The sequence below is a fragment of the Salmo salar genome, chromosome 03 (assembly GCF_965601325.2).
Source record: "Salmo salar chromosome 03, fSalSal1, whole genome shotgun sequence".
Lineage (NCBI taxonomy): Eukaryota > Metazoa > Chordata > Actinopteri > Salmoniformes > Salmonidae > Salmo > Salmo salar.
This window is the reverse complement of record NC_138293.1, coordinates 83657188-83670775: the sequence shown is the minus strand read 5'-3', so window position 1 is coordinate 83670775 and position 13588 is coordinate 83657188. Positions and strand designations below refer to the sequence as shown.

Genomic DNA, 13588 nt, shown 5'->3' with positions numbered 1-13588 from the left:
CAGTCTACTCCTTACAGTACAGAATAGAACCAGACCAGTCTACTCCCTACAGTACAGAATATAACCAGATCCAGTCTACTCCCTACAGTACAGAATAGAAGCAGACCAGTCTACTCCCTACAGTACAGAATAGACCCAGACCAGTCTACTCCCTACAGTACAGAATAGAAGCAGACCAGTCTACTCCCTACAGTACAGAATAGAACCAGATCCAGTCTACTCCCTACAGTACAGAATAGAACCAGATCCAGTCTACTCCCTACAGTACAGAATAGAACTAGACCAGTCTACTCCCTACAGTACAGAATAGAACCAGACCAGTCTACTCCCTACAGTACAGAATAGAACCAGACCAGTCTACTCCCTACAGTACAGAATAGAACCAGACCAGTCTACTCCCTACAGTACAGAATAGAACCAGATCCAGTCTACTCCCTACAGTACAGAATAGAACCAGATCCAGTCTACTCCCTACAGTACAGAATAGAACCAGATCCAGTCTACTCCCTACAGTACAGAATAGAACCAGACCTGTCTACTCCCTACAGTACAGAATAGAACCAGATCCAGTCTACTCCCTAGAACCAGACCAGTCTACTCCCTACAGTACAGAATAGAACCAGACCAGTCTACTCCCTACAGTACAGAATATAACCAGATCCAGTCTACTCCCTACAGTACAGAATAGAACCAGACCAGTCTACTCCCTACAGTACAGAATAGGACTTTGATTATTGAGCTTATATGTGTGTGGAATACAGAGTAAAATAGGCCAATTGGGCACTATAGAATGTCAAGACCTGACTCAGTCAGCCACGCCCTGTGGGTTTAACATGGCACATTCACTCACACACACAGGCACGCAAGCACACACACGCACACACACACACATACATACATACAAGCAGCTGTGGTCACAGCTGTCCTTAAGCAAATGCATAGCAAGAGGTTAGGGCTTTACAAAGGAAACTTTAATCACAAACACCTGTTTGAAAGAGGTGCCCTCATACATTGTACAGTCACACAAAGCCTTGGTAGTGGGTACTGGGTCCATGGTATTATGGTGTGTGTGTGTGTGTGTGTGTGTGTGTGTGTGTGTGTGTGTGTGTGTGTGTGTGTGTGTGTGTGTGTGTGTGTGTGTGTGTGTGTGTGTGTGTGTGTGTGTGTCTGTCTAGGTAACCCCCTCACACATGGGGATGGAATGACTCAGTAAATAGACAGAGCAGCTGTCCTCCATCAGGAATAGATCTTTCTTTCTTTCTGTATCTCCTCCTTTCGTTGTCCTCCATCTCTCTCTCTTCAATAATACTATCTTTATCATGTTAACATGTTAGCATTATAATCACCAACCCCAATCAGTTTCACAGCATCTACACAGCCATGTCTCCATGGTAACCTAGGCAAAACACCAGGCACAGAGTTCAAGGAAGTATCTCTGATCAGTTGCATCCAATAACACGAGCCGAAATCTGCCTCTGCAGAGATACTGTAGAATAGACAGATACTCAGCTACAGACCAGTGTGTCAGTCTGTCCCCTTTAAAAACACCAGAGACCCCAGAGTTGCGCCAACTACTGCTCTGAGCTTCTCTTGTTACACACGATCCATCATTATTGAAAGAAATGGGCAAAAGCCAGTGTATTGGAAAACAACAATTTTACCACAGTTCCTCCACAGAGGAGAGTGCCTGAAACTCAACACCGCCACCTTGTGGTAATAAGCAATACTGCACTGGAAAACATCCACTTTTGGATACCGTCCAGTCCAACCCAAACAGTATTAACGTTATATTTAAGCAGCAAACCAAAGAGCAAAATATCTCTAACATATTCCAAGAAGTTATGTACTGTAACAACAGAGTTCTCTATGGATACTGTAGTAAGATGATATAGTAGCCTGTTTCTCTCTATTGAGAGGGAAGCGACTGGTGAGAGGTTAAGGGAGAGCTTTTTTAATAACATTTTTTACATATTTGTATTTATTTAGTCAGTTAAGAACAAATTCTTATTTACAATGACAGCCTAGAAACAGTGGGTTAACTGCCTTGTTCAGGGGTAGAACAACAGATTTTTACCTTGTCACCTTGATCTAGAAACCTTTCAGTTACTGGCCCAACACTCTAACCACTAGGCTACCTGCCACCCCAAGGTTAAGGGATGGCTGGGAGCTATTCACTAGAGGTTAGGGGATGGCTGGAGGCTGTTTATTAGAGGTTAGGGGATGGCTGGAGGCTGTTCACTAGAGGTTAGGGGATGGCTGGAGGCTGTTTATTAGAGGTTAGGGGATGGCTGGAGGCTGTTTATTAGAGGTTAGGGGATGGCTGGAGGCTGTTTATTAGAGGTTAGGGGATGGCTGGAGGCTGTTTATTAGAGGTTAGGGGATGGCTGGAGGCTGTTCAGTAGAGGTTAGGGGATGGCTGGAGGCTGTTTATTAGAGGTTAGGGGATGGCTGGAGGCTGTTCAGTAGAGGTTAGGGGATGGCTGGAGGCTGTTCAGTAGAGGTTAGGGGATGGCTGGAGGCTGTTCATTAGAGGTTAGGGGATGGCTGGAGGCTGTTCACTAGAGGTTAGGGGATGGCTGGAGGCTGGAGGCTGTTCAGTAGAGGTTAGGGGATTGCTGGAGGCTGTTCACTAGAGGTTAGGGGATGGCTGGAGGCGGTTCATTAGAGGTTAGGGGATGGCTGGAGGCTGTTCAGTAGAGGTTAGGGGATGGCTGGAGGCTGTTCATTAGAGGTTGGGGATTGGTTGGAGGCTGTTCATTAGAGGTTAGGGGATGGCTGGAGGCTGTTCATTAGAGGTTAGGGGATGGCTGAAGGCTGTTCAGTAGAGGTTAGGGGATGGCTGGAGGCTGTTCATTAGAGGTTAGGGGATGGCTAGAGGCTCTTCAGTAGAGGTTAGGGAATGGCTGGAGGCTGTTCATTAGAGGTTAGGGGATGGCTGGAGGCTGTTCTGTAGAGGTTAGGGGATGGCTGGAGGCTGTTCTGTAGAGGTTAGGGGATGGCTGGAGGCTCTTCATTAGAGGTTGGGGGTTGGTTGGAGGCTGTTCATTAGAGGTTAGGGGATGGCTGGAGGCTCTTCATTAGAGGTTGGGGGTTGGTTGGAGGCTGTTCAGTAGAGGTTAGGGGATGGCTGGAGGCTGTTCAGTAGAGGTTAGGGGATGGCTGGAGGCTGTTCATTAGAGGTTAGGGGATGGCTGGAGGCTGTTTATTAGAGGTTAGGGGATGGCTGGAGGCTGTTCAGTATGTTAGTCGTGTGTCTTAGAAAGGTCTCAGTCAGGTCACTGTGTGAGTGTCACAGTTATTAACTGTTCGTCAGCTGTTATCATCATGCTGAATACAGCATCTGCTGTATATGTCCCTCTATAGTGACAGTTATCAGCTGTTATCATCATGCTGAATACAGCATCTGCTGTATATGTCCCTCTATAGTGACAGTTATCAGCTGTTATCATCATGCGAATTAACAGCATCTGCTGTATATGTCCCTCTATAGTGACAGTTATCAGCTGTTATCATCATGCTGAATACAGCATCTGCTGTATATGTCCCTCTATAGTGACAGTTATCAGCTGTTATCATCATGCTGAATACAGCATCTGCTGTACATGTCCCTCTATAGTGACAGTTATCAGCTGTTATCATCATGCTGAATACAGCATCTGCTGTATATGTCCCTCTATAGTGACAGTTATCAGCTGTTATCATCATGCTGAATACAGCATCTGCTGTATATGTCCCTCTATAGTGACAGTTATCAGCTGTTATCATCATGCTGAATACAGCATCTGCTGTATATGTCCCTCTATAGTGACAGTTATCAGCTGTTATCATCATGCGAATTAACAGCATCTGCTGTATATGTGCCTCTATAGTGACAGTTATCAGCTGTTATCATCATGCTGAATACAGCATCTGCTGTATATGTCCCTCTATAGTGACAGTTATCAGCTGTTATCATCATGCTGAATACAGCATCTGCTGTATATGTCCCTCTATAGTGACAGTTATCAGCTGTTATCATCATGCTGAATACAGCATCTGCTGTATATGTCCCTCTATAGTGACGTTATCAGCTGTTATCATCATGCTGAATACAGCATCTGCTGTATATGTCCCTCTATAGTGACAGTTATCAGCTAGCTGTATGTGTTTTATGTGTATTTTATGTGTATGTGTGTTTCTCCTGGAAAAATTACAAATCACTCCTACAAACAAAGAAAGCAAACTTTAAAGTGTGTCATATTCCACTGTATTCAGGCCAGGCAACAAGTACATTTACACAGTGGTTTGATAAGATACTATCATTCAGCATAGTATACAGTCGTTTGAGATTGAAGGTGCATGGCTGTGATCCCTGATGTGTGCGGTCAAAACACAGTGTGACCAGTCAGTGGAGGGTCAGATAGCATACACTGTGGTGCCAGTACACACTTGTGGATGTAATCGTGTACACATACACATGATCACACGCACACATGCGCATATACACACACACGCATGCATGAACACACACACAAGCACACACACTCCTGCAGAAGCCATTACAGCTCCCTGAAGGAAGCACCTGGAAACGGGGGCTTCGTTGGTGATCTCACCCTGGTCCAGGCTTCATCGTTGGTGATCTCACCCTGGTCCAGGCTTCATCGTTGGTGATCTCACCCTGGTCCAGGCTTCATCGTTGGTGATCTCACCCTGGTCCAGGCTTCATCGTTGGTGATCTCACCCTGGTCCAGGCTTCATCGTTGGTGATCTCACCCTGGTCCAGGCTTCATCGTTGGTGATCTCACCCTGGTCCAGGCTTCGTTGGTGATCTCACCCTGGTCCAGGCTTCATCGTTGGTGATCTCACCCTGGTCCAGGCTTCATCGTTGGTGATCTCACCCTGGTCCAGGCTTCATCCCAAATGGCACCGTATTCCCTATATAGTGCACTACTTTTGACCAGGGCCCATAGGGCACTATATAGGGAATAGGGTGCCATTTGGGACGCTACACCAGACTTTAAACAGTAGGTGCTACAGGACAAGGAAGGGCACCTGTGCTGTCTGCCCTACAGTTACAGCCATTCTCTGTTTTCCACTCCAGCATTTAGAGTTTTTACAATACTCCACAAACACTCATAAAAGCACCATTAAGGTACTGAAGGTGTTTCTCCACGGATGATTTTAACATGTACACACACATCCACATACATGCATTCACAGACAAACTGAAGCCTAATGCGTTCTCTATGGACACCGATGACAGATGCACTTTATGAGGAAAATCACATCAACTTCAGGAATCAGACAATTTGGAAAAAGTGAGAATAGTGTGGAAAAACCGTCCCCCTGCCAATAGAGAGTATCTCTACCCACACTGACGGTCGCTCGCCACCGGAGCCACGGGGACAAAAGTAGTACTGTTCAAACATCACTTTTCCTGTTTTCACACCACAGACGAACATGAGAGGAGGACTACGGACCTACAGATGGAAATTAGCTTCATAGCAAGCTTTAACACATTTACATTGATGTGAACACTGAAATGTTGATTCGTGTGCACTGTCCCTGTCAAGCTAATTCAATGAACCAATAGATAACTGAGTAAGTAAGTCACCCAGAGAAAGAGAAAGAATCAAGGAGCCGTACAGCTCTGTCCCACTGTCCTGGCTGTCACACAGATTAGATCACTCTGTGCCGGTCAGTCTCACACATGAAATCCTAGCTACTGTAACTCATCGACCAGACAGCCAGAGAGAGAGAGAGAGAGAGAGAGAGAGAGAGAGAAAGACAAAGAGACAGACAGACACATGGCAAAGGACAGGTCCAAAAACCCTCTACGCTGTATCTGCAAACTGCAGCTTAGCTAAAGCCTTAAAACCAGAAAATAGAGAGAGGAAAATACCCAAACTCTGGGTGTTTGAATAGATAGTTTGCTGAAGAGCTGAAAAGTACTATTCCCCTGTGATGAGAGTCCAGTTTGGCTGAGTTCCTGTGTCTTACCTGAGAATTTGTCTCCCTCCATATCCAGATCACTCCCTCCACAGCCTCATGAAGTGTCTGCTTTTTTCCTCTCTCCTTCTGGACTTCCCCTTTCTCCCCCCCTTGCTAGCTCGCTCGCTCGCTCGCGCCCTCTCTTCCTCTCTTTTCCCCTCCCTCCCTCCCTCCCTCCCTCCCTCCCTCCCTCCCTCCCTCCCTCCCTCCCTCCCTCCCTCCCCTGCTTGTCTGTCTTTCCCTCTCTCTCTTTCTCTTCCTCTCTCTTTCTCTCCGTCTCTCTCTCTCTCTCTCTCTCTCTCTCTCTCTCTCTCTCTCCACTGTTAGATTTTTCAGTCTGTTCTGCTAATGAATGTGTCCAGAATTACGGCATGCCCATGTGCTGATCATATGGAGCTCTTGTTATTCTTTCTCTTCATTCCCACTCTCCATTCCCCTTCTTCTTCTCTCTCCCCCACTCTCTCTCTATCTCTCTCTCTTTCTTTCTCTCTCTCTCTCTCTCTCTCTCTCTCTCACTCTATTTCTCTGTTTCTTTCTTTCTTTCCTTCTTTCTCTGCCTTGCCATAAGACTGTAGCAGCATTGTATCTTGGAAGCAGAAACCCTGAAGGACCATGTGATGTGAGCTCCTTAGAGTTAGCCTAAAATAACCCTCTCCTCTCCATGGCCCCAATAACCCACTGTCTGATAGACCTGTCTGTACAGCAACATAGACCATAGAGTCTTCCTCGCCTATAGAGATCAGTCTCCTGACTACTAACTGAACACAGTCACCCAGAGGGCATGGCCATGGACAATACAGCCACTGTCAGAGACAATATTCAAAGACTACAGATGGACTTCTACCAGTCCTGTGTGTGTCTGTGTGTGTTTGTGTGTGTGTTGGTGTGTTTTTGGTTTTACTATCCTTGTGGGGACCAGAAGACCTCACAAGAAGAGTTAAACAAGGACATTTTGCCGGTCCCCTCAAGGAAAAAGCTATTTTAGGCTTAGGGGTTAGGTTTAGGGTTAGAATTATGGTTCTGTACTGATCATTCCTTATTCCAGGCCAGGAGAGTTGAGGTGTTGGAGTGTGTGTGTGTGTGTGTGTGTGTGTGTGTGTGTGTGTGTGTGTGTGTGTGTGTGTGTGTGTGTGTGTGTGTGTGTGTGTGTGTGTGTGTGTGTTGCGTGTGTTTGCGTGTGTGCGTGCGTGCGTGCGTGCGTGCGTGTGTGTGTGTCCATGCGTGTGTGTGTGTGCCTGCACATGTGTGTATTCTACAGATTACCGTACAACAGCACTCTCCTCCTAAGGCCCATCTACCTCCTGTCTGCTCATAACTCAGCCCCACCAGGAGAGGCTTTGTGTGGGGCATCTCCCTCTACTTCCCAACCCACCCAGCCCCCTCCCTCACATCCGGGCACAGGGCACACACCCCTGCCAGCCTCCATAGTCCCCCCCACCCCACCCTGCTCCCCTGCTCTGACACACATGCCCTGCAGAGACAGCATCAGGGGGGTCTGCTGGCAGGATGGGTCTCATTCACACCTCTAAACACTTCCCATAACCCAGTCTGCCTGTCTACCTGTTAGCTCTGCCTGTCTGTCACTCTGCCTGTCTGTCACTCTGCCTGTCACACACACACCTGAGAACACAAACACACGCAAGCACGCACACACATAAACGCACACACACACACACAGCTAATAGTAAAAATTCCTGTGTATATCCCTATAAACCTGTCTGTCAGTGTGTGTATCCTAGCCTGTCTGTTAGCCTGCATAGTACAGTATCTGGCTGCCTCATTGCCTGTCAGATTCCTGTGGCTTGAGTGCACATCCTGCAAGGACATGTGCTCATACACAGGCTGTGTGTGTGTCCCTCTCCCCAACTCGGTGCTCCAGGCGCTACTCCCCCCCCCCCCACCCCTCTCTGAATTGCTGATGCTGCAGAAGGAGTTTGCTCTTCCCACTGAGAGGAGGAGGCCTCAGTGGTGAGCCACAGCCACAGCCTGCAACCTCATGCCAGCGCTTGGCTGTTACCCACACACGTGCACACACACACACATGAATACACACACATGAACACACACACAAACACACGCACAAACACCCACCTACACACACGCACGCACGCACACGCACACACAGTAGCAGTAGTAAATAGTTAGTGCTTATAAAGTTTTCGATCATTATCTCAATCTGTCTCACTGTCGTACTCGTGCTCTTTCAATCTTTTTCACTGAAACCCAGTGCTCACAGTCAGTATTTAAATAATATGTGTGAAATGCTTGATATTGTATGTGATGTAAACAGAGAGGTCTACTTTCTTGGGGATCTGAATAGTGACTGGTTTTCATCAAGCTGTCCGCTCAAGAGGAAGCTTCTTACTGTAACCAGTGCCTGTAATCTGGTTTAGGTTATTAATCAACCTAACACGGTGTTTACAAACACTACAGAAACAAGATCATCCACATTTGTACTAATACTGTAGAACTTTGTTCTAAACCTGTATCCGTTCCCATTGGATGCAGTGATCACGATATAGTGGCTATATCCAGGAAAGCCAAAGTTCCAAAAGCTGGGCCTAAAATAGTGTATAAGAGATCATACAATAGATGTTGCTGTGGCTCTTATGTGGATGTTAAAAATATTTGTTGGTCTGATGTCTTTAATAAGGAGCATCCAGATGCTGCACTTCATGAATTTATGAAATTGCTTCTTCTAGTTATTGATAAACATGCACCTGTTAAGAAACTGACTGTTAGAACGGTTAAGGCTCCATGGATTGATGAGGAATTGAAAAACTGTATGGTTGAAAGAGATGGGGCAAAAGGAGTGGCTAATAAGTCTGGCTGCACATCTGACTGGCTGATTTACTTTAAATTGAGAAATGATGTGACTAAACTCAACAAAAAGAAAAAGAAACTGTATTATGAAGCCAAGATTAATGATATAAAGAAACTTTAAATGAAATTATGGGCAGAAAGACAAATTCAACTCTATCTTTCATCGAATCAGATGGCTTATTCATCACAAAACCATTTAATATGGGCAAATATTTTAATGATTACTTCATTGTCAAAGTGGGCAAACTTAGGCAGGAAATGCCAACAACGAACAGTGAGCCATTGTATTCATGCATAAAAAAAAAAAATAATGAAAGAAAAGCATTGCAAGTTTGAAATTGTAAAGTTAGTGTGGGATAGGTGGAAAGATGATTGTTATTGATCAATAATGACCAACCTCCTGGCATTGACAACTTAGATGGAAAGCTACTGAGCTATCTGTCATATCTTTAATCTGAGCCTAGAGGAAAGTCTTTGTCCTCAGGCCCGGAGGGAAGCCAAAGTCATTCAGCTACTCAAGAGTGGTAAAGCGGCCTTTACTGGTTCTAACAGCAGACCTATCAGCTTTCTGCCAGCTCTTAGCAAACTGTTAGAAAAAATGGTGTTTGACCAAATACAATGCTATTTCTCTGTAAACAAATTAACAACAGACTTTCAGCATGCTTATAGAGAAGGGCACTCAACATGTACTCCACTGACACAAATGACTGATGATTGGTTGAAATAAATTGATAATAAAAAGATTGTGGGAGCTGTACTGTTAGATTTCAGTGCAGCCTTTGATATTATTGACCATAACCTATTGTTGAAAAAACGTTATGGCTTTTCAACATCAGCCATATCGTGGATTGAGAGCTATCTATCTAATAGAACTAAAGGGTTTTCTTTAATGGAAGCTTCTCTAATGTCAAACATGTAACGTGTGGTGTACCGCAGGGCAGCTCTCTAGGCCCTCTACTCTTTTCTATTTTTACCAATGACCTGCCACTGGCATTAAACAAAGCATGCGTGTCCATGTATGCTGATGACTCAACGATGTACTCATCAGCCACCACAGCTAATTAAGTCACTGAAACTCCTAACAAAGAATTGCAGTCTGTTTTGGAATGGGTGGCCAGTAATAAACTGGTCCTGAGCATCTCTAAAACTAAGAGCATTGTATTTAGTACAAAGTATTCCTTAAGTTCTAGACCTCGGCTGAATCTGGTAATGAATGGTGTGACTGTTGAACAAGTTGAGGAGACTAAATTACTTGACATTTCCTTAGATTGTAAACTGTCATGGTCAGAACATATAGATTCAATGGTTGTAAAGCTGGGGAGAGGTCTGTCTGTAATAAAGAGACGCTATGGTTTTTGACACCACACTCCAAAAAGCAAGTCCTGCAGGCTCTAGTTTTGTCTTATCTTGATTATTGTCCAGACGTGTGGTCAAGTGCTGCAAGGAAAGACCTAGTTAAGCTGCAGCTGGCCCAGAACAGAGCGGCACGTCTTGCTCTTCATTGTAATCATAGTATAAATACTATGCATGCCAGTCTCTCTTGGCTAAGAGTTGAAATGAGACTGACTGCATCACTTCTTTTTAAAATAAACATTAATGTGTTGAAAATCCCAAATTGTTTGCAAAGTCAATTTATACACAGCTCTGACACACACACTTATGCCACCAGACATGCCACCAGGAGTCTTTTCACAGTCCCCAAATCCAGAACATATTCAAGAAAACGTACATTATTGTATAGAGCCATTATTGCATGGAACTCGGTTCATCTCATATTGCTCAAATACACAGCAAGCCTGGTTTCAAAAAACAGATAAAGCAACATCTCACGGAACAACGCCTCTGTGTATGTATTGATATGTAGGCTACGTGTGCTTCAAAACCATTTTTTGATGTAGTTCTGTTCTTGTCTATTAATGTTCTGTATTATGTCATGTTTCATGTTTTGTGTGGACCGCAGGAAGAGTAGCTGCTGCTTTTGCAACAGCTAATGGGGATCCTAATAAAATACCAAATATCTAAATCTCTCTCCATCTCACCCTCACCGTGTCTGTCTTAATCATCCCTCTCTCCTCTCTCAAGGGGAATATTTGTGATTCATTCCTACCTGCTTACTGTAACATATCGGTCCATCTGTGCTACAGCACCTGTTTCGTGGCTCACTTCTCAGAAACCCTGATGAAGTCTGCTTGCTGACGGAATACAGTTTGTTACTTTCACTAAATCCAGTGAAAAGTGTGAAGGGCAGTCAACAGTGCCTTGTCAACCCGCACTTCACCAATTCAGCTGTGCATTTTGCTCAGCCCACAACATGAACTCAGTAGCATTAATCAAAGTCCTTGTGTTGAGGCCAACAGATGTATGTAAGTAATAATGCGTGTGTATGGTGAATGCCTCAGATAGAAACAGTATAACTTACTGGGACTGGTGATGGAAGAAGAACCTTCTCTGTCTGTCCTCCTCAGTCTCCCACTGGTGGACCTGGCAATACCTGTCACCCAGAGGAAGATAGAGAGAGAGGAGGGAGGGAGGGAGGGCGATCAATAAAGGTCATCCATTCTATGTTGCATAATACCATTATAACATAACACTACATATGCCTGCAAGTTAACAACACTAAAACCCACATGGCTGATAACCTGACAACAGAGAACCCAGTGACAGCCATCACAGATCCTAGGTGACACTGAGCAGCTCTGGAATCACTGGAATGCCTTCTGGCGTTCCACTACGGCTTCCCATACAATGCTGACTGGGAGTGACCTATTCCATTCCAGATCAATACAGGGTCTGTTGTGCTCTGTTCTGTACTGATCATTCCTTATTCCAGGCCAGGAGAGTTGAGGTGTTGGAGTGTGTGTGTGTGTGTGTGTGTGTGTGTGTGTGTGTGTGTGTGTGTGTGTGTGTGTGTGTGTGTGTGTGTGTGTGTGTGTGTGTGTGTGTGTGTGTGTGTGTGTGTGTGTGTGTGTGGACTGTAATGTAGATTCTGTGTAGACTGTTGGTCTCTCTGTAGAATGAGAGGTCGTCGGGAGGTCACAGAGTTCAACGGTCAACTTGGTCAACCATCACCCATACCAGTACAGGTCATACCAGCAGAGGAAGGGTGTATGGTAGATACGCTTAGTGGGAGGACGACTAGTGAGTTACTGATACATGGCTGCAGCTGAAATTCTACCGAACTAGTAAGAGTAAAATGGGGACCCCCTCTAGAATCACCACAGTTATCAATTACATGATGAGGGTAGATGTTGAGAGCACAGTCATTTCCTGTTCTTTTTTTCCCCTCACATATTTAGTGTTTATTGGATATGGTAGAGGAGAGGAGTGACAGGAGACGAGAGGGAGAGGGTGCTGAAATTGTAGTGGGACAGATTCAAACCAATGCTGGAGAGATATACAGTATGTCTTCCAGGGGCAGCAGCGTAGACTGCTAGACAACCATCATAAGAGATCAGGGATTTAACCCAGTCAGTACTATTCAGATGAAATGACTCCAACCTGTGGTTACTGAGTCAACTGACCCATCCTGTTCTGGTTCCTCCTTTTATTGAGACACTTCCTTTCTCAGTTCTGTCCTGTATGACATCGTTCACCAACATGACCAAGAGATGTGGATTCCTCTCTGAAGTGTCACCAGTGTCTTTAGAGAGACATAGACAGCTGAGGGACAGGAAGAAAGTCTAAAGGATTTCTGACTGTATGTGACTGAATACTGTGGAAGGAAGTCTAAAGGGTTCTGACTGTATGTTACTGAATACTGTGGGAGGAAGTCTAAAGGAGTTCTGACTGTATGTTACTGAATACTGTGGGAGGAAGTCTAAAGGAGTTCTGACTGTATGTTACTGAATACTGTGGGAGGAAGTCTAAAGGAGTTCTGACTGTATGTTACTGAATACTGTGGGAGGAAGTCTAAAGGAGTTCTGACTGTATGTTACTGAATACTGTGGGAGGAAGTCTAAAGGAGTTCTGACTGTATGTTACTGAATACTGTGGGAGGAAGTCTAAAGGAGTTCTGACTGTATGTTACTGAATACTGTGGGAGGAAGTCTAAAGGAGTTCTGACTGTATGTTACTGAATACTGTGGGAGGAAGTCTAAAGGGTTCTGACTGTATGTTACTGAATACTGTGGAAGGAAGTCTAAAGGGGTTCTGACTGTATGTTACTGAATACTGTGGGAGGAAGTCTAAAGGAGTTCTGACTGTATGTTACTGAATACTGTGGAAGAAAGTCTAAAGGATTTCTGACTGTATGTGACTGAATACTGTGGGAGGAAGTCTAAAGGAGTTCTGACTGTATGTTACTGAATACTGTGGAAGAAAGTCTAAAGGAGTTCTGACTGTATGTTACTGAATACTGTGGGAGGAAGTCTAAAGGAGTTCTGACTGTATGTTACTGAATACTGTGGGAGGAAGTCTAAAGGAGTTCTGACTGTATGTTACTGAATACTGTGGGAGGAAGTCTAAAGGGGTTCTGACTGTATGTTACTGAATACTGTGGAAGAAAGTCTAAAGGAGTTCTGACTGTATGTTACTGAATACTGTGGGAGGAGGTCTAAAGGGGTTCTGACTGTATGTTACTGAATACTGTGGGAGGAAGTCTAAAGGGGTTCTGACTGTATGTTACTGAATACTGTGGGAGGAAGTCTAAAGGGGTTTCTGATTGTATGTTACTGAATATATTAAAGCACAGGCCTCTCTCACACAGGCCTCTCTCACACACACACATTTGGACATCCTAGCATACTCGACAAGATGACACGTGCATGTACGTCTTTGGTTGTAAGACAGAAGAGAA

General features: G+C 44.8%; 1 protein-coding gene across 2 annotated transcripts in view; it reads right to left on the bottom strand.

Annotated features, from left to right (window-relative positions):
* Nucleotides 1-13588, bottom strand: part of LOC106606602 (septin-9) — a 153203-nt gene that overhangs the window by 118634 nt on the left and 20981 nt on the right. The window contains exon 2 of one of the 2 annotated variants that reach the window (XM_014202917.3): nt 11213-11284. In XM_014202917.3, coding sequence (XP_014058392.1) covers nt 11213-11284 — 72 coding nt within the window. Of the gene's footprint in view, nt 1-5979; nt 6112-11212; nt 11285-13588 lie in introns of those variants that run through there. The other variant, XM_014202919.3, reaches the window with a different exon arrangement.